General features: G+C 41.3%; 1 protein-coding gene across 1 annotated transcript; it reads left to right on the forward strand.

The window, feature by feature from the left end:
• The first annotated feature begins 61 nt into the window (after positions 1–61).
• cotl1 (coactosin-like F-actin binding protein 1) lies at positions 62–26,698 on the forward strand. The gene is made up of 4 exons (XM_068049150.1): positions 62–391; positions 493–575; positions 2,191–2,348; positions 26,212–26,698. The coding sequence occupies exons 1-4, from the start codon at positions 315–317 to the stop codon at positions 26,320–26,322; spliced, it is 429 nt and encodes a 142-aa protein (XP_067905251.1). The 5' UTR covers positions 62–314; the 3' UTR covers positions 26,323–26,698.
• Positions 26,699–26,990: the final 292 nt, after the last annotated feature.

Consider the following 26,990-nt stretch of genomic DNA (forward strand, 5'->3'; position numbering starts at 1 on the left):
CAAAGTGAGTTAATCACGACAGACGGAAATACGACATCACCAACGCCCAAAGCCGGTAAAAAGGGGCTGAAATGCATCCGCTAACGCTACTTGCATTTATCTGCAGCCTCGTAGCGGGTGCTTGCTAACCTATGTCCGAGCTCTGTTATCAGCTATTGTTAAACCTGCAGTGCCACCTGAAATAAAACACCAACAACAATCCTTCTGCAAATTGCAGAACGTTATTTTTGTCTTCGTTCTCTCGTTCGCCCATTGATTCTCGGATCAGGGATTTATTGCACAGAAGTTTGCCAGCTGATTCACCTATCGCTCAAATGGCTACGAAGATTGATAAGGATGCGTGCAGAGAGTCGTATAACCTCGTCCGGGATGATAACAATGATGTCAATTGGTTCGTTTCAGCCTCAGTTTCCTCACTTGTAATAATGCAAACTTCACCCTTTTAGATCTAACTGTATATCTATCTACATTGTGTGCCTGTCTCCCTTCCAGGGTTATTTTTAAATACGAAGGACACCTTATTGTTCCTGATTCACAAGGCACAGAGTACGAAGACTTTAGACATCATTGCTCAGGTAAGATTTGGGGATTTTATGACTACACGCCATTTGTTTTATCTACTATTGTTTGGTGTCTACAGCACCTATCTAGTGGAAGGATCAAAAGCCCACCTTGCTTAGCCCACAAAGACACTACACTCTGACAGACCACCTCGTTGTGTGCGGATTCCTTATAAGAAGGGTACCGATGTATAAGACTCTGGTTAGACAGCGTTTGGAGTACCGCATTACCCCATAGAAATGGCCATTGTGTTTTTTTTGATATTTGCTATTAATCTATTGATGGCTCACTTTTCCGCAATGTTAATCCAACCAAAAGAAACTAGGTGAATTGAATTGTAGTTAGTGGAACTAGTCTATATTCAGTTTTAACTTACCAATTGGAGGGGGCACGAACGTTTTCCCTAAACGGGCAGATCTAAACTACCAGATTGATTGGGTTGCTGGACAGCATTTAAAAACTACCTGAAACTCAATCTGTGTATTCAGTTGGGGGTTTTGTAAGTGATTTTATTTAATGATTCCTACAAGCTTAAAGCTTGCAATAAAATTTAACTTTTTTTTAAGGTGTGGCACTCAACTGCGAAACTGAAGCGTTCACTGCTTATTTTGTTCCCCTATTTCTGTAGACTATAAACGCTAAATATCGACCGTTCGCCCACAAATATTTCAAATCTGTTAGATTTAAAAAGCTGTAAAACATTTCAAATAGTAACCGACTTCAATCTCTATTTCGAACAGCGATTTTAATATTTTGCTAACCTGAAATAGTTTAGCTGCAGTGTTACTATTGTAAACGTTAGGCTTGATTTTAAGTATCGTTTTTGGGCAATTTCAATTACCTAAAGAGGGAACCATTTTGTTTAAAGAAAACTTTGGGGTTATTTTAATAAGACCTCCACTTTTAATCTGGAAATCTTTTATCTTGACAAAGATCTAACAGATTTTTGTATTTGATTAATTCTCACTTAAGAATTGCGAAGTTTAGATATTCAATCTGTCCACTATTAGATGTGTAGTGTTCGTCCCAAAAATTGGTTGAGAATTTTCTTGATTTTTGTTTCCTTGCTTTTTTACCTCTTGTGCGCGACTTTCCTTGTTCCCACCCATCATGTGGGTGTGGTTCCACCATCACAGTTGGGTTGGGGGAGGAAAAGGTGAGGCTCTGTCATTGCTTTTTGAGCAGTAGGGGAGATGAAGGGAGTTTCTCCTCCCTTTTGGGAATTGAGCATTTAAAACCATGTCCTACCATCCTATTGTGTTGCTTGTTGGCACACTATCTGTAATGCTTCCAAGGAGTAGCTTAAACTTGTCAGTCATATTAGGACACAGCTCTTTACCCTTTCACTTTTAAAGGAGTTTGCCTTTATTTAGATATATACCAGAATTCTTCTTTAATTGAAAGAAGTACACTGCACTTCATCTCTGGATTAGATACAGGGTCTGATTTATTACTGAGTACATCTTGCCTCTTCCCCTTCTGTTTTTTTAAAAAAAACTTCAGATGCTGGAAATCTAGAAGTGAACGTGCAACACTCAGCATCTACAGAGAAAACACCCTGGCAAATGTTGAATGACCTGAGTGTTTATATTCAAAATTGTTCTAATTCACTGCCATTCTGATTGGCAGATGACTGTATATTATTTGGCTATCATCGGATCATCACTGGAGATGCCATGAGCAAACGTGCCAAGTTTGCTCTGATCACCTGGATTGGAGATCAAGTCTCGGTACTGAAGAGAGCCAAAGTCAGCACTGATAAAAGTTTGGTAAAGGAGGTAGTACAGGTAGGTCATTAACACTTGCAGAATTTTTCTCTTAAACCTTATCGAACCCTTTTATTGGTTTCTATGTTCTTAACTGCAATTGCAAGTTAATTATTTCTGAACAAATGTTGTGGAGCCAGTAGGGGGAGGCGAGGTTCTTAATTGGCATGGCTACTGATGGTTCTTGGTTGCCACTTGCCTTAAACACTCTTCATAGCTGTACTTATTTGAGAATCTGATTTGAGTTTACAGGCTGCCTTTGTCATAAAAGGAATAATATGTTTTCAACCTATTTTTAAATCAATTCCAACATTTAATGCTCCTGGTGTTTGTGAATACCAGGAGAAATTTGATTTTTTGAAATATTCTGCAGTAATATTTGCAATGAAAATATTGGAGATTTGCTGAGGAATAGCCCACTAAGATTTTAGAACTACTCAAATACAGATGAATTCTACTGCTTTTCCAGGGATGTACTTCCTACTTTGGGGATGACCAAGAAAATGGAGCTCTGTGTTCTTACAATACTGTAATAAAGTCCATTGACAGCGGGTAGAACGAGCATGTTGACCAATGTCAAACATTTCAAATGTGCTCAAAGTTTTGCTAGTTTCAACCAGTTTGCTTGATTATTTCAATTTTAAAATTAAGATACTGTTTAGTAAGCTATTGGTATGAATGTGGGAGAAGGCAGTGTGTAAAGAATGCATTCTCAGTTGTAATATGTTCCTTGGATGCTGCACATTGAAAGTAATAAATAAATGGCTAATAGATACTGTACTGACTGCATTCTTCAAAAATTGTACTTGAATTGACCAGAAACTGAACTGGAGTAGCCATATAAATACCATGGCTACAAGAGCAGGTCAGAGGCTAGGAATCCTGAGGCAAGTAACTCACCACCTGACTCCCCAAAGCCTGTCCACCATCTACAAGTCAGGAGTGTGATGGAATACTCTCCACTTGCCTGGATGGGTGCAGCTCCAACAACACTCAAGAAGCTCAACACCATCCAGGACAAAGCAGCCTGCTGGATTGGCACCCCATCTACAAAATGCACTGCAACAATGCACCAAGGCTCCTTTAAACAGCACTTTCCAAACCCGCAACCTCTACCAACTAGAAGGACAAGGGCAGCAAATGCATGGGAACACCACCACCTGCAAGTTCCCCCTCCAAGTCACACACCATCCTGACTTGGAACTATATCGCTGTTCCTTCAGTCGCTGGGTCAAAATCCTGGAACTCCCTTCCTAACAGCACTGTGGGTGTACCTACACCAAATGGACTGCAGCGGTTCAAGAAGGCAGCTCACCACCACCTTCTCGAGGGCAATTAGGGATGGGCAATAAATGCTGGCCTGGCCAGCGTCGCCCACATCCCATGAAATAAAAAAAAAGTTATGAATGGAATTTTAATGTTAATATTAATGACTGCTTCAAGGTTAAGGACTCCAGTAGCAACTCTAATTTAAAAAAAAAAGCATTGTCATGTTGCTCATCCTTGGCAAATTCCACAGAAGAGTTATAATTTTAGGCTTTCTCCCAACACTGAAGTAGAACCACGGAAGAAATGCAGTTATGCAGTTTCTGTTAACGGACAGTCTCCAATGAATCAAAACCTACTCCTTTGTGCATCTTGTGTGTGGGATAGCATGCCACAGGAATAATTAACTTTAATTATAATGTAACTCACTAGAGATGAAATAGAATGTTTATCACCTTGTGTCTAATACCACACTTGCACTCAGGTTTACACAGATATTTTTACAATTAAAATAATTACATGGATGCGAGGCACACCAAGTTACTGATTGTACAAATGCTAGGAGGGAAATGATCTGTCCACAAAGGGTTAATGTATATCTTTAGCATGCATTTATTGCACCATGCAATAATCTGAAAAATTCTGGAAATTATCTTTCATAGACTTGATACAAAGTTAGTAAGTGAGCAATACATTTGATGTCCTATGCTAGCACAAGAATTTATAGTGCCAATTTCAGAAACTGAACTCTAGGTGAACTCAAGAAGTCTAGAGTATATAGTTAAGCCCAAGAAGATTTTGAATAAAGAGCTGTCAATTTATCTGAGGTTGAATAGAAGCATCTATCATGAACGGTTTGATGTGCATCTTTTGACACAAGGACTTCTTAGTGCTTTAAACAAAAAGTTAGTGTAGGTAAGGGAGGACTTTTCCCATTTAACAAATTTTTAGTATTGATTATTCTCCTCTTTCACTCCTCCCCCTCCCCTCCTGACTCACCCCACAGTACTAACTGATTTGGGGATTGTACACTTCAGGAAGTGGTCATGCTACAGTTTGAGTGCAGGCAGAGGGGGAATGGGTGACTGCCAGACAGTACAGCAGGGGACAGGAGGAAGATTGGGAAAACAATAGTATTAGGGGAACAGATGTTTCTATGTGTACAGACATAACTCCAAGATGATATGTTGCCTTCCTTGTGTTGGGGTGGAGGATGCTGTAGAGCATTTTGAAGCAGGTTAAGGGGAGGGCAAACAATCAAAGGCCGTGGTCCATAACTCTACCAATGACCAGGTGGAAAGAGGGATGAGGTCCTGCAGGCAGATTTTAGGGAACTAGGAGGAAGGCTAATAAAGACCACAAAGGTAGCAATTTCCTGATTGCTCCTGGTGTCACGCAGTAGTGAGTATAGAGCTAGGAGGATGGAGCAGATGAATGTAGCTGGACAGATGGTGCAGGAAGGAGTATTTTAGTTTGTTGGGACCTATACAGCCCAGGTAGGTTGCACCTCAACAGAGCCAGGAACCATGTCCTCAAGGGGTGGTTTGTTAGTTTAAACCCTCACCAATAGCATTAACTTGGCAGTGGGATAGGAACCAGGGTGTGGTGTTAAAAATGAGAAACAAGTGCATAGAGGATTGGGAGAGAGAAGTGGCACCAGAATAAGAAATAAAGTATTTAGGTGGAGAGGGTGGTGTCAAACTAAAAGTGCAAGAAGGTTTAAATTGTGTTTAGTGCATGTATGTAAACACAACACATGGTAAATTGGTGAGTTGCAGGTTCAGATAACCACATAGGAATAAGATGTCATGGTGATAACTGAGATCTAGCTCAAAAGGACAGGACTCTATACTAAATATTCCTGGATATTTGGTGTTCGGGAAAGATAGGGAAAGAAAGTAGGAGGAGTGACAGTATTGATTTTAGGAGAATATTACAGTTCTGGAGAAAGATGATGTCTGGGAGGGGTCAGAGAATCCATTTGGTTAGTTGAGAAACAAAATGGGTGGCATTATACTAGGTGTATTCTGGAGGACACCAACTAGTGGAAGAGATGTAGAGGGAGAAATTAGAGGTGCAAAAGCTATAAAGTAGGAATAATGGGGGACTTCTATTATCCCAGTATATTTTAAGACAATTGTATAAAGGATATTATTGCCATAGAGGGAGTGCAGTGAAGGTTCACCAGACTTATTCCCAGGCTGCTGGGACTGTCCTATGAAGAGAGATTGGGGAAACTGGGCCTGTATTCTCCAGAGTTTCCAAGAATGAGAGGTGATCTTATTGAAACCTACAAAATACATAAAGGGATATACAGGGTAGATGCAGGTAAGATGTTTCCCCTGGTTGGGGAGTCTAGAACCAGGGGACATAATTTGCAAGTAAGGGGGAAGCCACTTGGGACAGAGATGAGGAGAAACTTCTTTATTCAGAGGGTTGTGAATCTTTGGAATTCTCTATCTGAGGGCTGAGGAAGCTCACTCATTGAGTATGTTGAAAACTGAGATTGACCTATTTCTAAATACAAATGACATCTGGGGATATGAGGATAGTGTGAGGGAGGGGGGGGGGGGAGGCATTGAAGTGGATCATTAGCCATGATCGTATTGAATGGTGGAGCAGGTTTGATGGGCTGAATGGCCTACTCCTGCTTCTATGTTCCTATGACAGGGGCAAAGTTGCCAAAATGTCCAGGAGAATTTCCAGCCCAATAAGACAATGATTGTTCTGGTTCTAGGGAATGAAGTGGATCAAGTACCAGTAGGGGATCTTTTAGGGGACAATGATCATGGTATTAAGGTTTAGATTAGCTGTGCAAAAAGGACGAGGAGAAATCTAGAGAAAAAACTTGATTGGATGAGGGCCAATTTTAGTGGGTTGAACAGATCTGTGTGTGCAAAATGGATTCCAAGATGGCAGGCAAAACTGTAACCGAACAGTCAGCTGCCTTTTTAAGGAGCTGGTTCGGGTAGAGTTGCAGTAAATTCCCATGCTGGGTAAAAAGTAAGGCAACCAAAGCCAGAGCTCCTTTGATGAAACAGAAGAGGTGTGTATGACAGATGTCAGGTTGATACAAGTGAGAAGCAAGCTGAATATAGAAAGTTCAGAGGAGCAGTGAAAAATAAAATGAGGCAAGAGAGTATGAGACTGGCAGCTAGTATGAAATGGAATTTAAAAATCTGCTATAGACATGGGTAGCAAGAGGAGGGGTGGGGCTGATTAGGGACCAAGAAGGGGATTTATGCATGGAGGCTGAATGCATGACTGAAGTACTAAATGAGTACTTTTACATTTTGTCTTTGACAGCATATTCTTCCTTGGTGAAGGCATAGTGAAAGAGGAGGTAGTTGAACTACTGGATGGGCTAAAAATTGATAGAGGAGGCATTAGGAAGCTGGCTGTACTTAAAGTTGTAAAGTCACCAGGACTGGATAGGATGCATCTGAGAATGCAGAGGTCCTGGTCATCTAATCCTCCTTGGATACAGGAGTGGTGCCATAGAACTGGAGAATTGCAAATGTTGCATGTCTGTTCAAAAAGGTGAAGGGATAAACCCAGTAACTGCAAGCCAGTCAGTTTAACCTTGGTGGGAAAGCTTTAGAAATGACTATCTGGGACCGAATTAACAGTCATTTGGATAAGTGTAGTTTAATTGAGGGAAGCCAGCATGGACTTGTTAAAGCCAGATAGTGTTTAACCTGATTAAGTTTTTTGATGAGGGTAATGTGGTTGATGTGGTGTACATGGATTTCCAAAAGTATTTTGACTAGGACACATTTAAGGTGATTGGCAAAAGTGACATGAGGAAAAACATTTTTGCACAGTGAGTTTGTTCTGGAATGCACTGCCCGAGAGGATGGTGAAGGCTGATTTCAAAATGGAATTGGGTGAGCATCTGAAGGGGGGAGGGGGGGGGGGAAATTGCAAGGCTAAGGGGAAAGGGTGAGGGAGTGGGAGTATCTAAATTGGTCTTGAGAACTGGCATGGACTTGACAGGCTGAATGGTGGTCTCCTTCGATGTAAACTTATGATTCTTAACACAATTGTGCATTTTTTGAACTTTTTAGAATAAAATCTACTTGATGTTGCATCTTAAATGGCTGAACTTTATTCAAGTGTAAGCTCTCCAACTTTAATTGCCAGCAATTAAAACTATTCCTTGCTTTTGATATTGGACTTTGAAGAAAATGGCTATTTATTTAAAAGGACAGAGCTTCTGCAGTCTGTCTAATCTACAAAGCAAAAATATGCCTTTGCTTTGTGTACAGCTTCTGTCTCATTTTAAATATGGGTGAATAAAGCTAGTTTTATTTCGTCAGGGTCCTGACATGGACAAAGGAAAGCTATTTTTCTAAGACTGCTAGTTGAAGTCAATTGGCTTGGGCTTTGTGCTGTCATTTTAATTTTTAAAATGTTAATTTTAAAGTCTGGCCTTTCCCAGATTGGGGGCAGGTGCATATCCGTGTGCTTGTGGCTGTGTTCTGCCATTCTACCTGTTTTCTTACCCCTGCCCCCTAACCACCATTCCATCCCCACCTGCAATTTCCTGTGGGCTAGTCTCCTGTAGAATATGGACCCATATGTGGGAGGACTATATGTAAGCTGCATGTAAGTAAGTGGAACATGGTCTCTGCTATGCTTCCTGTCATTTGTAGAATTCAACCAATGGTTTGATTGCTGAAAGCAAGGGCTGCCTATTTGTCCCAGGTGTTCAGTGTTCATGGAGATGAAGATTCTTGTGTAAGTATTCAGTGATGCATTTCACAGGCTCAACAAGGGAAGGATTTTATTTTTTATGAAGGGGGATATCCTGCATTCTGGACAGCATGGAGATTGTCTGCATCCAGAGTTTGTGGTAAGCCTCTGTGTTGGAGCTCTGTTAATCTTTTTTTTTCCCCCCTGTCCGCTCCCCACCAGTTTCTCAAGGTGTGCAAATGACTGATGCTGTAGAGTTGGATGGGGTCTGGAGACATCTCTGGCAAGTGCAAGTCTTGCTTTCCACCTCTTTTCCCCCTCCCAGAGATATGCATCTTGCAATTGGGGTAGGAACTAGGAAGCTTGGGAAGATTTTTTTCCTATTCTCAGCTGTTCATATGTTTGTTTATTTATATATAATGAAGCCATTGGTTGAATTCTACACAAGATTCCGTTATCTACATTGCTGTACTGCCTTCAGAATGAAAATGTAGCCTAGAAATTACAAGTGTGGAAGCTAGAATTTTAACCAAGATTGGTGCATTTATGCAGGATGTTTGTTTTCAGCAGTCAATCTGATTTTGATTAACATTTACTGATTAGTAGACACTTTTTTTTTCCAAACTCCACACTTTACAAATAGTTAAGAATGTGTTTTCTCACAGGCCAGAGCTTGAAACAGTATTTGAATAAAGTTTAATGCCGAAATTCTTTCACCTCACCAATCTTGCATTTTCTCTGCCCTTATTTGTGAATATTACACCTTGCGCACTGACACGGAACACAAAAGTCCGAGTGTATCAGGCCTGTGTCCTCAATACCTTGCTCTATGGCAGCGAGGCCTGGACAACGTATGTCGGCCAAGAGCAACGTCTCAATTCATTCCATCTTCGCTGCCTCCGGAGAATACTTGGCATCAGGTGGCAGGGCCATATCTCCAATGCAGAAGTCCTTGAGGTGGCCAACGTCCCCAGCTTATACACACTACTGAGTCAGCGGCGCTTGAGATGGCTTGGCCATGTGAGCCGCATGGAAGATGGCAGGATCCCCAAAGACACATTGTACAGCGAGCTTGCCACTGGTATCAGACCCACTGGCCGTCCATGTCTCCGCTTTAAAGACGTCTGCAAACGTGACATGAAATCCTGTGACATTGATCACAAGTTGTGGGAGTCAGTTGCCAGCATCCGCCAGAGCTGGCGGGCAGCCATAAAGGCGGGGCTAAAGTGTGGCGCGTCGAAGAGACTTGGCAGTTGGCAGGAAAAAAGACAGAGGCGCAAGGGGAGAGCCAACTGTGTAACAGCCCCTCATAGTAATCAACGGTATCTTGGACAACCCCAATATATTTGCCTGATTATCTGAATGTTTATCATTTTGACTAAAATTCTGTGGTATAATCTAATTTTGTGTGTGCATGTGCTTGCCTTTATTAGACTTCCAGGCCAGGCAGCTGAAATGTTCATTGAGATGTTGAGTTAGGAAATAATTTTATTTCAATGAGGAAACCAAGCCTAACTCTATCAAACCTTCGTGTGGGGGAATCACCTCTGTGATAGTGACCAAAATATTGTAAGGTTACAAATGGTTAATGGAACAATCTACATTTAATTCGGGATTTTAAAACGGCAGAAGACTTGAAATGGTTCAACTGGTCAACCCTACTGGATGGGGTCGTAACGTCTGGATATAAATTGCATGTTTTTAAAGAATGTATTGAATACACAAAAGCCATGTCTGCCCCGAAAAGAAGGGTGCATGGCAAGAATAAGCCAAGGTGGCTGGTCATATATTAAGAGGAGTAAGGCTTTAAAATGTTTTCATAAATTAAAAGCAGATTACTCTCAGGAGCACAAGACAAGTACTGTGCACAATTAAGGAAAACTAAAGCCATGTCAGCAAAATGGTTAATAAAAAGAGGATAGCAGACAATTGTAGCCGTAATGGGAAAATCATTTAGCTGTTAAGAGTAAGAAAACTATGAACTACTGTATTGGGCCATTGAAAGATTCTCTAGGACAAATGTTAAGGGACAATGGCAGATATTAAAAGAATATTTTGCATCCGTCTTTAGTCTTGAAGACAACACTCAACCAGTAGTAGTAAGCTGTGCTGTTAACAGTCTAATTGTAATTAAAATGGATGGGGATGCTGTCTTAGACAGAATAAGGAACCTTTAAAATAGATCCGGCTGCCCCAGTTGTGATGCACCCAAGAGTCCTTAAAGAACTGGGACAGATGCTACCTAAGCTTAGTAGTTATAGCTTGCTGGCATCAGAAATTTTAGCTTTGGGTTGGAAGAATATTAATAAAGTTCCAATATCAAAAAAATACAGAACCAGGTAACTATAGCCCCATTAATTTGATTTCAGTAATGGGTATCCTTTTGAGCATCTTCTCTATCATAAGACATATCCTATATGACCACTTGGATAGAGATGGCTTCTGCAAAAGGAAGTTGTGTATTACAAATTTGGATTTTTTGAAAACGTTACTAAGTAGTGGGTGAGGGCAATCAGGTAGATATCATCTGTCTGGACTTTCAGAGAGCCTTGGATAACCTAAGGTGCTTTGCAAGTGACTACTCTACAGAATAGAATTTATTGCAGTGGATTAAGAATTGGCTGAACACCCATCGGCAGGAGGTTAATGGATTTGCATCTGCTTGGTGACCAGTTACTCCTAGTGTCCAGCAGGGGTCTGTGTTTGGGATCTTTGCTGTTGTTGGAGAGGAAATAACCTGCAAGTTGGCAGATTATATAAAGTTGTTTCTAGGTGTTTGGTTTGTAAAGGACACTGAAGTACTGCAGGCAGATCTCGATGTATTGGGGACATTGATCCATGTTTGTCAAATGATGCTTACCTTTGGAAAGTGTGGTGTTCTGCATATGGGCAGGTCTAAATATACGTATACTCTATAGGGAACAGAATTGAATCCAGTGGTGAAAGAAAAAGATCTGTGTTGTGCATGATTCTCTACAGGTTCATGACCAATGCTGTGAAGCTATATTTAAAACAAACATGGTACTAGATTGTATTTACAAGACAATGCTGTTGCAAAACCTAGCAGTTTTTCCTTGAAGACCTTGGTTAAGACTCCTTTTAGAATAGTGCCTTGTTTTGATCATAGTGCCTTGTTTTGATCTGCTCATGATGGAAATTTAAGGTTTTGGAAAGGGTGTAGAAGTGAGCCATGAGATTGAAATACCTTAGTTACCTGGATAGAGCTGCATTGCCAGACCTTAGAGAATAGACTTGGGCAATTTGAGCATAGTTAGTATAATTTAGTCCCTTTTTGTTACATTCAAAATATTTAAACGAGAGGGGTTGGGGGGGTCGGGGGTCACACTTAACAGGTCACGTAAGGGCCAATCGAGGTTGGATGTTGGGTGGTTCCTTTCCCAAAGAACAGCAAACCTGTGAAAGTTTGCCAGCTCAAGTGGTGAATGCTGATTTGCTGTAGGCATTCAAGCGTTGGAGTCGAACCTAGCACAAAGGAAGATGGTTGTGGTTGTTGGAGGTCAATCATCTCCGCTCCAGGACATCACTGTAGGAGTTTCTTAGGGTAGTGTTCTAGGCCCAACCATCTTCAGCTGCTTCAATGACCTTCCTTCAATCATAAGGGGATGTTTGCTGGTTACACAATGTTCAACACCATTCGTGACTCCTCAGATACTGAAGCAGTCCGCGTAGAAGTGCAGCAAGACCTGGACAATATCCAGGCTTGGGCTGATAAGTGGCAAGTAACATTCGCACCATACAAGTGCCAGGCAATGACCATCTCCAACAAGAGAGAATCTAACCATCTCCCTTGACATTCAATGGTATTATGATCACTGAATCCCCCACTATCAACATCCTGTGGGTTACCATTGACCAGAAACTGAACTGGAATAGCCATATAAATACCATGGCTACAAGAGGTCAGAGGCGAGGAATCCTGCTGCGAGTAACTCACCTCATGACTCCCCAGATCCTGTGCTCCATCTAGAAGGCACTAGCCAGGAGTATGATGGCATATTCTCCACTTGCCTGGATGGGTGCAGCTCCAACAACACAAGAAGCTCGACACCATCCAGGACAAAGCAGCCCACTTGATTGGCAGCCCGTCCGCAAACATTTACTTCCGTCACCGCCAACGCACAGTTGCAGCAGTGTGTACCTTCTACAAAATGCACTGCAGCAATGCACCAAGGCTCCTTAGACAGCACCTTCCAAACCTGTGGCCTCTACCAACTAGAAGGACAAGGGCAGCAAATGCATGGGAACACCACCACCTGCAAGTTCCCCTCCAAGCCACACACCATCCTGACTTGGAACTATATTGTTGTTCCTTAACTGTCACTGGGTCAAAATCCTGGAACTTCCTTCCCAACAGGACTGTAGGTGTACCTACCCCACATGGACTGTAGCTGTTCAAGACAGCTCACCACCACCTTCGCAAGGGCAATTGGGGATGGGCAATAAATGCTGGCCTGGCCAGTGATGCCCACATCCCAGGAATGAATTAAAAAAAAAAAAAAATGAACTTGACCTCTTTCTAGCTGGTGCAGGGATTGCGTTGTACAAGAGCTAGGTACTTTGTAATATACATCAGTCATTGCGTCCTCTTGGATTAGTTTAGGTTGCCTCAAGGGATTGGTAAGGAAATTTTCAGTTTCTCATATAATTAGCTTAGATTTAGCTGGGTTTTATACTTTTCCAAGGTTACATGGGTAGGGAGTGTCTAATCATGCATAATTCATCAAGTCTACGGAATATGTTTGGGTCAGTTGGCATATTTTGTCCAATATTTTCATGTTTCATTATAAATTCCCATTTATAATATAAAGTTTTCATTGATTTGTTACAGTATCGGAGGCATTTAGTGACAATGGGAGGGTATAATTACAGCATGACTGGTTAATATAGGCAGTTTCTATTAGAAGTGTGAATATAGGAATTTATGAATTTTAAATAAGGATTGAGTTATATTGTGCACCTTGCTGCAGTTATCTCCTACCCTCCAATATTAATCATGTGAAGATTATGCATGGTTGTGATGTCATGTATATAGAAGCTGAAGTAATTTAGTCTAAAATGAGCTTCCACTTTTTTCCTTTTTTTTTGCTGTATTTCATGGCTTACCTTGAAGCTATGTTGATTCCTCAACTTTTCTCCAACCCCACCATTGCATCCTTTCTTGACCTGTAGAGGTTACATTTCTCTTCCTTTTTCCTTTTTGATGCACCATTTCTAATGTGACCTAAATTGAATAGTGGAGTCTGATTCAGTGCATTTAAAGCCTGCAGCATAACTTTTGTAGAGTAGCATTTTACTGTTTGAAATGGAGATATATATGTTTTGCTTTCACTTACTCACTCTGTGGGCATTGAAAATGATGTATGTTATCCCTGGTCTCTGTCTTTGACTTAACTCTGTTCCATTTACTTATGATCCATAATATAAAAGCAAAATACTGCGGATGCTGGAAATCTGAAATAAAAACAAGAAATGCTGGAACCACTCAGCAGGTCTGGCAGCATCTGTGGAAAGAGATTCTGAAGAAGGGTCACTGACCCAAAATGTTAACTCTGCTTTTCTTTCCACAGATGCTGCCAGACCTGCTGAGTGGTTCCAGCATTTCTTGTTTTTATTTATTACTTATGATCCATGTTGGACACATGGAGCCGACCACTTGACATTAATTGCAGGTCACTTTATTAGGGAGATGGTAGCATAGTGGTAATGTTACTGGACTAGTAATCCAGAGGCTTGCACTAATGTTTTGGAGACGTGTGTTGAAATCCTACCATGGCCGCTGGGGGAAATTAAATTCAAATAATTTTGGAATAAAATGCTTATCTCAATTGTGAAGCAATAGGATTGTTTAAAAACCCCATCTGTTTCACTAATTTCATTCAAGTGAGGAAATCTGCTCTCCTTACCTGCTCTAGCCTACAGGTGACTCCAGATCCACAAGTGCAGCAGGTGGGCTGATGAGTGCCAAATGGCATTTAATGTGGACAAATGCTGGTTCCTGAGACTAGGAAAGGGAATTAAAGTGGGTGTATCAACTAAATGGCTTCATCTTGGAAAAGGGATATAGGGATATTGGAGGATAATTCACTAAAACCAACAGATGTAGTGTTGCAGCAGTAAGGAATGGTAATCAGATCTTGGGTTGTATACCCAGATGGATAAAGCACAAATCCCAAGAGGAAAAAATAAGTCTGCAAAAGGCATTAGAATAGACACACCTAGAAATGATCTACATTTCTTGTCAATGTACTACAGCAGAAATACTGTGCATGAAATTCAAGATGTACAAAAAAAAAACTAAACTACAACCTAGCTTAAGTGTGCTATATAGAAAGGTTGAAGAACCTGGGATTGGTCATTCTGCAGAAGAGGCTCAAGGAAAATGTTGCTTTCAATGTTTCAGGTTCTTGAGGGAATTTATGAATTGAACCCTCCAGCTTACTGCAATCGAACCAGCAGAGACCCCTCAAGTTTAGAGAAGCACAGATTATTTAGATATAAGACATTCACCACTGAATAATATGAAATTAATTGCCCAAAGAAGGAATGGAGGTAGATTGCAAGAAAAAAAACTAAAGATTGGACAGATATGAGGAGTGGGTGAAGGTATTAGTTCTTGGAGCTAGCCAGAAAGACTGAAGTTGCTTCTGAACCTGCTATATATGGGCACTATATATTCTCCTGCTTGGCATCTCATGGTGCTGCTACAGTGGGTTGAAGAATATACTACTTTTTTGTAAAAACGCAAGGATTGCAAAAAGTCCTGGAAATGAATGAACTGGCATTTGTTGCATTTTCCCACAGACATATATATTTTTTTTAACAATTTGTGATCATTAGAGAGCCAAAAGCGTGTGGTAGCCTCTACAGGTGATCTGGGATGTGTGAACAGGGCCAGCAATGCATGTCTCCACAGCCAATCAGATTGAGCAATCCTTACCAAGCCACAAGCAGGAATTTAATGAACCTGCCCCCCCTCCCCCAGAAGTAGATTAGGAGGTGGGTGGGGGGGTGGTACAATCAGGTGGGAGGTGTTATGTGCCACCTCTGCTATTTTACCAGTGGCAGGGAGTTGGCAAATGGCCTGCCTGCCCTTGGGCCAATTGAGGCCAATTAATGGCCACAAGGGCCTCTTCCCACTGTTGGAATTTTACCAGAGGTGGATGGGCACTTTGGCGTTTGAGGTCTTCTCATACATTGCTTGTGGGTGGTGGGGGAGGGGGCTATCCTGATTGAGCATCCTGTGCTGCAAGGAGGGGCCCCCAGTAGCACAGGCCCCTCACACTAAAACACCCCCCCCCCCCCCCCCCTTCCACCCACTTTGCCTGGGCCTGCTTGATTGTCCCTGGTGAGGCCTGACCCCTCACTTACCTTCTTGGAGGCTGAGACCCATCATCCTTTTCTGGACAGGTGCAGTCCCAGCAGTGGCCACCACCACTGTGGCGTTGGCTGGCAGTTCTTAAAGGCAAGATTTTCTGCTTCAGAGGGGCAGAATTCCCAACTGAAGCCAATTAAGGGTCTGAGCCGTACAAAATGGTATCGCTTTCAGGCCCAGCGGTGGCAGGTTCGCTCCAGCTTTCCAGCTAGTGGGTGGGGCTACTACCTCACCATTAAGTTCCTAGTATAGACTCTGGCTGGAAGTGTAAGTCAGAATTCAATATAAAGTCATGTACAGAAAGCTGAAAGATGGGATTGAGAAAAAAGAGACAAAGGAAAAGTTTAAAAAAAAAACTCCAACAATAACTCAAACCTGAAATATTGAGACACCACACTTGCAAATTTATCAGGTTCCAGCGAGGTTGTTTGGCAATAATGAAGACTTGATGCACCATTTAAAAATTCAGAAGTCCTAACTTCTGGATTATCTAATGGGAAGGGCCTCAAGTTGGATACTTGCCATGTAATTGATTGGTGAGACTCTGCAAGATACTAGTATTTTTTAAAAAAAAAAAGTTTGTGGAGGAGTTAGGCAACACTGTCCTAACTTCCACATTTAGTTGCGCATGTGTTGCTGGAAGTTGCTGTCCGATTTAGTTAAATTTTTTTTTTACTTAAATCAGCCAGTGTCCTTTTTAAGATCAGTGTAATTTTTATGCCTTTGATCAGTTAAAGGGTGATTGCACTTGGATCCTTGGGCCAATTGGAAGTTTAACTGGATTTTTTGTAAAATGACTCGTCAATTCAGATGTATATTTATTGATGCAGTTTCTCAATTGGAAACAATTGGCTTCTTCACTTATAACCTTTTAATTAAAAAAAAACAGGAGTAGCTCATGGGTCAAGCCTGCTCTGCCATTCAGTAAGATCGTGGCTGATCTGATCTTGTCCTCAACTCTCCTTTTCTGCTTGTTCCCATAACCCTTGGCTCCCCTCTAGTTCAAATTCGCACATCTCAAATCAGTTGGATATTTTTTATTGTCAGTGAAGTCTTAATTGTGAAATAATTAACCAGCACCCTGTCTAGCTTTATTCAAATATCATAATTTGCATTCCCTTGTGTCAAGGAAAATTCTTCCTTGCAGGGGGCTGGGTGGAAGCGAGATATCAGTGTTGGCTGTGGGTTCGCAGATGGCTTGAGCCCGATTTTGGCCTTGCAAGCTCTCCCACAATGAGGGCATTGAACATACGAATTGGGAACAAGAGGACGCCACTCAGCCCCTTGAGCCTGCTCTGCCCTTCAATAAGTTGGCTGATCTGATTGTAACCTCAACTCCACATTCCTGTGTATCCCCAGTAACCTTTCACCCCCTTGCTTATCAAGAATCTATCTCCCATTGTCTTAAAATTATTCAAAGACTATGCTTCCTTGGCCTTTGAGGGAGAGACTTCCAAAGGCATGTAAACCTTTGAGGAAAAAAAAATTCTCATCTGTCTTAAATGGGTGACCCCTCATTTTTAAACAGTGATCCCTAGTTCTAGATTCTCCCACAAGAGGAAACCTCCTTTCCACATCCACCCTGTCGAGACCCCTCCAGGATCTTATGTTTCAATCAAGTCGCCTCTTACTCTTCTAAACTGCAGTGGATTCAAGCCTAGTCTGTCCAACCTTTCCTCATGAGACAACCTGCCCATTCCAGGTATTAGTCCAGTAAACCTTCTCTGAGCTGCTTCCAATGCATTTACATCCTTCCTTAAATAAGGAGACCAATATTCTGAAGTACTCCAGATGTGTTCTCAACAGTGCCCTGTATGACTGAAGCATAACTTCCTACTTGTATTCATTTCCCTTCGCAATAAACGATAACATTCTATTAACTTTCCTAATTACATACTGTACCTGCATACTAACCTTTTTGCGATTCATGCACTAAGACACCCAGATCTCTCTGCTTCTGTGAACTCTGCAATCTTTCACCATTTAGATAATGCTTTTTTATTCTTCCTGCCAAAATGGACAATTTCACATTTTTCCCACATTATACTCCATTTGCCTGGTCTTTGCCCACACACTAAACCTATCTATATCCCTTTGTAGCTGCCTTATGTCCTCTTCACACGTTACTTTCCTTCCTATCTGTCATCAAATTTAGCCACCATACCTTTGGTCCCTTCATCCAAGTCATTTATATAAACTGTAAAAAGTTGAGGCCCCAGCACTGATCTCTGTGGCACACTGCTCCTTACATCTTGCCAACTAGAAAATTACCCATTTGTCTACTCTTTGTTTCCTGTTAGCTAGCCAATCTTATCTATGCCAAAATGTTGCCCCATACACCATGAGCTTTTATTTTCCGCAACAACCTTTGTTGTGACACCATTATCAAATGCCTTCTGGAAATCTAAGTTTCACACATCCACTGGTTCCCCTTATCCACCGCATATGTTATTACTTCAAAGAGCTCCAATAAATAGGTTGAACATGATTTCCCTTTCACAAAGCCATGTTGACTCTGCCTGATTACCTTCAATTTTTCTACATGCCCTGCTATACTGTCTTTAATAGCTTCTAACATTTTCCCTAAGACAGATGTTTAAAATAAAAGCAAAATGCTGCGGATGCTGGAAATCTGAAATGAAAGCAAAAAATGCTGGAAATAGTCAGGTCTGGCAGCATCTGTGGCAAGAGAAGCAGAGTTAACGTTTCAGGTCAGTGACCCTTCATCAGAACTGGCACAGGTTAGAAATGTAATGAGTTTTAAGCCAATAAACCGGGGGTTGGGCAAGAAAACAAACAAGCTGTTGATAAGACAGGGTCACACAGAATAACTGACCAGAAGGTCATGGAGCAAAGGCAAACGGTATGTTAATGGTGTGTTGAAGGACAAAGTGTTAGTGCCAAGGGTGTTAATGGACAGAAAAATGAACAGCCCTGGCCCAAAGCACAAACGTGAAGAAAAGCACTGGGCAGGCACATAGTAAGAAAAATGAATAATGAAACAAACTAAAATAAAATAAAGAACTGAAAATAAAAAGGTGAGGGGGGGGGGGGCCCCATGTTCTGAATTTATTGAACTCCATGTTCAGTCTGGCAGGCTGTAGTGTGCATTCTGCTGACATATCCTGTCCATCTCAGCTGGTGAGATTGTCATGGCCCCTATGCTTGACATGTCTGCCTTGGAGGATGCTCATGTATGTTCTTTGTGCTCCCACTTGATTCTTCAAGATCCTTCTAAGGCTGCATTGATCTCGGATTTTGATATGGCATCTAAAAGTTCAAGTTTCAGGACTGCAGAGAAGCTTGGAGAGCATAACTATCTGATAGACTTGAGTTTAGCATCTGGTCTGATGTCATGATTCTCAAACTGGAGTCTGTATTTACCATAGGCTGAGCTAGCACATTGATGAAAAGCTGCAATACTGAATACAATCCCAGCTTTTTGGGATAGATGGCTTCCAAGATACGGGAAGTCAGGGACATAATCCAACGCTTCCTCATGAGTCTCATTTGAAGGCATTGGATTTGATATTTTGGTGTGGGTTGGTCTTGACTTTGGTCTCTGATATTCAGGGCAAGTATCATGCTCTCGTTGGCTTCAGTGACTAAGTCTACTATCTGTTGTAGCTCTTCAAAGTGAGCACTAACTTTTGTGTCTGCATTCTATAATTCTGTTACAGGATTTTCTATTTTTGGTTTTCAGCTGGTTGAGGTGGAAGAGTTTCAGTGCAGTAAGTTATTTCACACCTTGGGGGAACCTGTCAGTTGTAAGATGCAGTGTTGCAAGAAGAATTGAGAGTAGTATTAGTGAAATGACACGCCCTTGTTATGATGGAGCAGAGGTCTGTAGTGGAGCCATTACATAGGACTTTAATTTGCATATTTTCATATGGGACATGGATGATTTTGAACTTAGCTGGGCATTCATATCACTAGCACCTTCCAAAGGACAGTTTGATTCAATGAGTCCAATGCTTTTGGAAAGCCATATACAAGGGGTTGTTATACACTCCACTTTTCCTGATGTTGGAGTCCTGTGTGGATCATATCAATTGTTCCTTTGTTGGGTCAGAAGCCACACTGAGAGTCTGGAAGGATCTCTTCTGCAATTGGCAAGAGGTGATTAAGAAGCATCTTAGCTAGGATCCTGTCAACAGTTGAGAGCAATGCTTATACCCCTGCAGTTGCTACAGTTCAACTTGTCTCCTTCCTAAAGATTGATCATGGCATCTCTAAGGCCACTTGGAATTTCTTCATTCTGCCAGAGTTTTACAAATAGGGCATCATGTATCATAGATTAGAATGTCACCTCTATTTCAGTACTTCCGCAGGGATGTTGTCAGGACCAGAAGCTTTGTTGGTCCATCTTGTTGACAGCAGTTATCACTGAGTGTTGGATCATCATCTAACTCAAATCTGAGTGTGTTTTGTGAAGGTATCCAGTAAGTGCATGCTCACCATGGAGTTCTGAGTAGCTCTGCAAAGCTCTTTTTCTAGCGGGTGTTGATTCTGTTGGTCGTTGAGAGTCTTGCCATCTTTGGATCTTGCCAGTGTTGGTCAGTGTGTTGAGGGTCCACGGATCTCTTTTTTTTTTTTGGCTGCCTTGTAAAAGGTGCACGTCAGTGAGAAGTTGAATTTCCTCGGCTGCCTTTGTCCACCATTTATTCAAATCGTGGGTAGTTGTTTGAACTTCAGTTTTGGCTGTCTGGTGCTGAGCTTCTATTCTGTGGAGTTTGGATTCTGTTGCCAGGTTTGGAATGCTGTTCATTTACAATTGATTTTGCATATTTCTGTATTGCTCTCATCAAACCAGTCTTGGTGTCTTTTCGTGATGTCTGAGGATTTCTTGGCATGTGTGAATGGTGGATTCTGATGATTTCCACTTATTTTGGACATTGCTTGATTGAGTGACCATCTATTCTCTAGTTTCTGATTTTAATTTTGTTCTTTAAATTCTTTTGAGCTTGGTGTTTTGACAGGCCAGAAACCTTGGACTTTCTCTGTAACCTGTCATGACTGATTCCTTTTTGGGGCTGCCTCAAGTGCCAATACTGAGCAAATAGGTTGGTGGTCTGTCCAGCATTAGTCGGCCTTAAACATAGGTGCATGTAACCTGCAAATCTTTTTGATCCCTGGTCCTGACTATTGCACAGTCTAAGTGCTAGTGCTTTGATTTTGGATATTGCCAGGATGTCTTGATTTTTTTCTCTTTCCTCCTGCTCCTCCCCTCTACTTCACCCTCCCCCCACACCACTCAGTCATTGAAATCACTGAAGTATGATCTTTGACTGTGATGGTAGAGGTGCCAGAGTTGCATCTAGGTTGCATCCTGAGTACAAGTGCATTAGCACTGATTTGGGTGGCAGATTGATTGCTTTTGAGCTTAAGATCAAGTGCCATAAAATGCTCATTGATCCCAACATGGGCTTGTGGAGTCTGTTTGCTTATGAATTCATTTTTGATGGCAAAGCTGACTCCATGAATTCTGTGTGCTTCTATTGATTTCCAGTTTCAGAAAGAAGTATAGCCATCTCTTTGTTCATTGTTTTTTGTCCCTCATCTGCTCTACGGATCTTGCTAAGGGCTACTATGTCATTAACTGTCTAGGTGTCAGGGCTTGTGGGCCACTATCGTTATTTGTCTCTTGGGTCACTCTTGAGTAATCCATTTGCAATCCAATCTTCATTGATTTTGTGAGTTTCGACCATTGGATGATCCTCCTAGGTGCAGTTTTCCAACTGGATTTGGAGTGGGGCAGGCTTTTTTTTTTAGGGCACCTTTCCTTGCCCCTTCCCCGAGTGGGGTGAGTAGAACTAATCCTGAAGAGGGCTGCTCAGGCACAACTACAAACAGAAGGGGGACTCCGGTCTGATTTAAGAGTGGAGTGATTTAATTGGTAACTGTCAGTTGTGGCTAGAAATTCCCAGGTATCATATCGTGCTTTGATCGTCAAAGGACTTGAGGAAATTTGCTGTCCATAGCAGGGTCTGTGCATGGTGTCTAAGTGTGAGGCCTGTTGCACAGTGGGCCCCACACTGTCTCGGCAGGGCATTGCTTGATTTCAATGATCAGGCGAGCCTGTATAATTGAAGACGAGGCCCTGCTGCAACCTATTGTCTGCCTTCATGGCCATCCACTGTTGAAGGATTTTGTTGTAATAGGGCTTACTTGTTTGCCATGTTATGGTGCTGTAAAGTAGGTTTATGGAGGTTTTGATGTAGAGGCACCACCTCTACCTCACAGCACCTGGCTGCTCTGGTGCACGACTGCTTATACATCAGGAGAGGTCCTGCTTATTTCACATATATCTCGCTACCTGCCATCCATAGCTGCAGCTCACCCAACTATTGAAGTGGTGGAATTGATTTAATGCTAGTGAATAGTATTGGAAGTTTAAAATGGAATTAAATTTACAATTTGAGCACCGTAATCTCATTTGTAGCTTGGAGAAAACAAATGGAACATTAAAAGATTTAGAAAGTAAATGAGTATAGCAGGCAGTGTAGCTTGTTTCTTGGAGCTTAATTATGAGCTGGATATGATCCTGCAACAAGTGAGATGCATGCTTTGTGCTGTAGGGGAACAATCTGTATTCAGTGTACAGAGTAAATTAACATCATGAATGTCAGGTCTTGGTGAACAAAATGCAACTATTCTGGCTGTTACAGTACAGCTTTTGTAACCAATAAAATGACTTTTTATATTTCTCAAGTGAGGTGAAGAGGTTTAGGGAGCTTGGGGCCTAGACAACTGAAGGCACAGCCACTAGTGGTAGAGTAATTAAAATCAAGGATGCGCAAGAGGCCAGAATTAGAGTGTGGATATCTTGGGGGTGTGGGGCTTAAAGGCCTGCTACCTGACCCAGGCCTGACAATGTCTCTGATTCAGGTCGGGTTGCACTTGCGGGCCCAGCTTTTGTGCTCTGGTTGGGATGGACACTAAGTATTGCATTTTGCTCTGCTGGTAAGTGTCAAAAGTTGAAAAGCCTACCTGAGCTGGGAGTCCGGGACATCAAGGAGGGAAACTGAGTCTGCGCAGTGAGCGTCTCTATGACTTCATCACACTCATGCTGCAGCTTTCTGCAGATTTGGAATGGGAAGGTCGGTAAAGTGAACATTCCGGTGGTCGGGTCGGGCGTGGGGGAAAAATGGAGGGACTCTGGCCGGGTTGTGCTCTGGTCTGATGTGGCTCTGGGTTCAGGCCAGGTTTTTCTTTCCTGACCTGAACTGGCCTTTGGGGCTGGAAGAGATTAGAGATGGGGAAGGGTGAGGCCATGGAGGGATTTGAAAACTAGGATGGAGATTTTAAAATCAAGATGCTGTTTGGGAGCCAGTGTACCTCTGCGAACACTGGGTGACGGGAAAACGGGACTAGGTGCGTGTCACAAAACAGGCTGCAAAGTTTTGGCTGACCAGAAGTTTACAGAGGATAGGATGTGGGAGGTTGGCCAGGATTGCTTTGGTATTGAAGGCATGAATGAGGGTTTCAGCAGTAGATGAGCTGAGACAGAGGCAAAGTCAGGTGATGAGATGGAAATGGACTGTCTTGGTGATGGTGCGAATATGTGATCGGAAGTTAATCTGAGTCAAATTTGACACCAAGGTTGTGAACAGACTGTTGGCAGGAAGAGGGATGGAGTCAGTAGCTAGGGAACTGTTTGTGCTGGAAAATTTCTTGCATGTATTGTGTATGTGAAGTAAAAGCACCCCTCTAAACTACTCAGTATGTTTTGAAAATTATAATGTACATTACCTTTAAAATTGCTAATATTGGAATAATTTTGCTTTCCAACCAGCCATGTTCATGACAGAATATAACCATAGACATTTTTAATAGCAGTTACCCTTGATTGGAATGGTAAGATTCCCAGTGAAGGAATCTATCCATGTTTGCATGAAGATATTTCTGGAAATTGTGCATTGCAGAAGGTAGTCTACATGTAACTGTGATCTGTGGCATTTATGGAGTGAATGAGTTGTTTCACCCTACAGCAGAAGTTGACTACTGGTTCCTATCTGCTTTTTTTGAATGCACAGTGAGCTAGTGAAGTTTTCATGAGCTAGAAATTACACAGGACATTTTCAAACTGTGAAGCTATCAAAAAAATCATTACAAAGTAATTAGGGGATACTTGCTACCACTATCACTCTTGAGGACTGGTCGGGTGGCAAATGGAATTCAGTCTGGAGAAGTGAGGTAATGCATTTGAGGAGGGCAGACAAGGTAAAGAAATACAGAATGATTGGTAGAATACTAAATGTAGAGGAACAGAGGGACCTTGGAGTGCATGTTCACAGATCCCTGAAAATAGCAGAACAGGTAGATGAGTGGCTAAGAAGGCATATGTGATATATTCTCTGCTTCAGCTAATAAAGGAAAGTAAGAGTAGGGAAGTGTATAAAACACTAGACCACAGCTAGAATACTGCATACAGTTCTGATCACGTTATAGGAAGGATGTGATTGCACTAGAAAGGGTATAGAGATTTGCGAGGATGTTGATGGGACTGGAGAATTTTAGCTTTTTTCTTTGGTAACAGAGGAGGCTGAGGGGATAACCTGAACGATCTAGATACAGCAAGTAGGAAGGACCTATTTCTCTCCGAGAGGACAGTAACTAGGGGCATAGATTTAAAGTAATTGGTAGGATTAGAAGTGAATTGAGAATTTGTTTTTCACCAGAGGGTGGTGGAGACCTGGAATTCATTGCCTGAAAGGGTGTTAGAGGCAGAAATCCTCAACCTGTTAAAAAGTACTTAGATATTCACTGAGTGCCATAACCTACAAAGCAACCGACCGAGAGCTAGAAAGTGGGATTAGGTTGGATACCTCCTTTTCAGCTGGCACATATGGGCTTCCTTCTGGGCTGTAAACTTCTGATTTTATAATTCTATACAGAATGTCAACTGACCATTGGGTTGCTATATTAGAAGTGGGTGGTGACATACTAACCATGCAGTAACAAGTTGTGCCATTCACTAAGTGTTCTGAAGTTCAAGTGTTCATTGTAACTTGTGATGCACAAGTGGTTTAATACATTTCCCCATTTGTCTTGATCACAAATTTATTTAATCGTAATATTTGCATTGTATTTAAATGTTTTAGGTGTATACAATGTAATAAACCAAGGAAGAATTGCGACAGTCATTTTGTTGGGCTAGTTGCTATACTGTTGATCTAACATTGGGTATGTACTGGCCCAAACTAATGCACTAAACCTTCTGTACGCCTTAATGACCTTTTGTGCCCTAATATTCAACCTCCTTAAGTGTGCATTATACAATCATCACTAATTCCCATAAGCCGTCTACCACTATAGTCCAGATTATAGTTGTCAAACTGCTTTTGGGGATTGAAATCACTGATTTTCCCCACTTGAATAAAAAGTATTTGTTCCCAGTGCTGTTTTAGGGTTTCATAACATTGCAAAAATACTAACAGTTTAATACTCTAAACTGGTATTTTTCAGTATAATTTTGCTACCTAATGGAAACCTTTTTCAGGTTCTACTTGTTTGCTAGTGTAATGGATTTTATAGAGATGGTGAACTACTTGTAATATTTTGTGAATCTGTACATCTCTAAATCTTTTGCATATATAAAACTCTGAACCCTTCCCTGCCATTCCCATTTCATAAATATGGTTTTGATAACTTCAAGTTGATGCTATCTGTGGTAGCAAATGTATAAATGGATTAAGTTGATAAAGTAAATAAACGTGGATATTTTAATGAGGGGTGCCTGGTGCAGAAAGAGCCTTTTATATAAATCTATCTTCAGGTGAAAGAAGCCATTCAATACCCTCCACCCTTTCAAGATGTTAAACATTGGGAAGAAAAGACTGGAAATGAACAGGAGTATTGTGGTGTAAAAGACTAGTCATGGTACATGCCAGGTTGGAGTGTAAACTGTGCACTAGAAAGTTGGAAGTATGGTTGAATCTAATGTAGCCATACATGTCCAGATGGGTTTGTTCAGTAAGTGTGCAGAGCATTGAATTAATATACCAGTAAACATTTTTGAAACTGATTTCTAGTTATTAGAATAAAAGATAGTAACTCATGGACAAAACATTTAGCTGCAAGTTAAAATTGAAATTTTTTTTACAGAATTCTTTTGACCATTGCAAATTTTCTGCTTGTCCTACATATTTGCCCGCTATCTGATTTGGAAAGGCTGCTTTAGTGATTTGTGGTTCAAGATATATGAAATGTCCACCTTAGAATTTTTTTAGAAAGTCAATTTAATTTACATGAACTTTTTAATTGCAGCTACCTAATTAGTGAAACCGCTCTGTTCATAATGCTAAGTTTGTGTTTTCAGAGCCCTTGTTCAACAGTGTTAAATACTAAATATATTCAGGAGTTTTGACAGTTTCTGCACTTCTCGAGAATTTGTTTCTAATGGACTTAATCAGTACATGGAAATGCTTTGAAGTGGGTATTTTGGGGGAGTGAACTTATGCCAAGTGCATAAGTTGCTTTAAAATCTTTCATTACTCAGCAAGATTTCTTTTTTTTTTTGCCTTGTAGAACTTTGCTAAGGAGTTTGTCATCTGTGACTACCAAGAATTGGCTGAGGAATACATCAAACAAGAACTAGAGAAAACTGGAGGAGCCAATTATGATGCACAACTTCAATGAAGTATATGAGCAACCTGCCATTTGCTGCTTGGCTATAGGATGTGGAGAGAATTGGATAGCCATGTAGCTGCACCTCCGCCCACATCAACCCCAAGGGACTTGTAGTCATTCAGTATCGTGAATGCCCTCTTTAATTTAGTTTGGAGGTGCATGCAAGAGTCCACTGGCACAGTCAAAAGCTTTTCATGGATTTATTGGTTTGTCTTTTTTTGTTTAAATTGTGGTTGACATTTTTTCCCAAATGGTCCCAGGAGAAAATTTCTTATTTTGTTTCATTTTTATATGCAAGTTTGCCAAGGTTCCTTGTTCTGCAAACATGTTAAGTGGGGGGAAGCTGATGATGCTGCATTCTCAAATAAATTTTTTCAAAAATAAATTCAATGGTTTGTGCTTTTTTTTAAAAAAAAAAAAGTCTGGAACACCCTTTTAAAGCACCAAGCTGCTAACTTTCAGAATTGTGCTTATGAGACTCCCTTAGTAAGCTGTTTTTTTTTTTCCTGACTTGAAATGGTTGCAACAACTGTATCTGGGAGGTTTGAGCATTCTGAAATGTCCTCTGGATGGTAACTGTCAGCACCACAATCCACTTGAGTAATTTGTTTTGCTTCTACACTTGGAATACAGAATCTAAAATGAGGGCTCTGTGCATTTGCTAATTATCTCATCTA

Source organism: Heterodontus francisci, chromosome 17 (assembly GCF_036365525.1).
Source record: "Heterodontus francisci isolate sHetFra1 chromosome 17, sHetFra1.hap1, whole genome shotgun sequence".
Lineage (NCBI taxonomy): Eukaryota > Metazoa > Chordata > Chondrichthyes > Heterodontiformes > Heterodontidae > Heterodontus > Heterodontus francisci.

What these genes read in the sequence shown, in the direction of transcription:
- cotl1 (XM_068049150.1), top strand. Translation starts at nt 315, where the DNA reads ATGGCTACGAAGATTGATAAGGATGCGTGCAGAGAGTCGTATAACCTC. An exon ending in GATAACAATGATGTCAATTG is followed by an intron (nt 392 to 492) that starts GTTCGTTTCAGC and finishes TCTCCCTTCCAG; the next exon opens with GGTTATTTTTAAATACGAAG. An exon ending in CTTTAGACATCATTGCTCAG is followed by an intron (nt 576 to 2,190) that starts GTAAGATTTGGG and finishes TCTGATTGGCAG; the next exon opens with ATGACTGTATATTATTTGGC.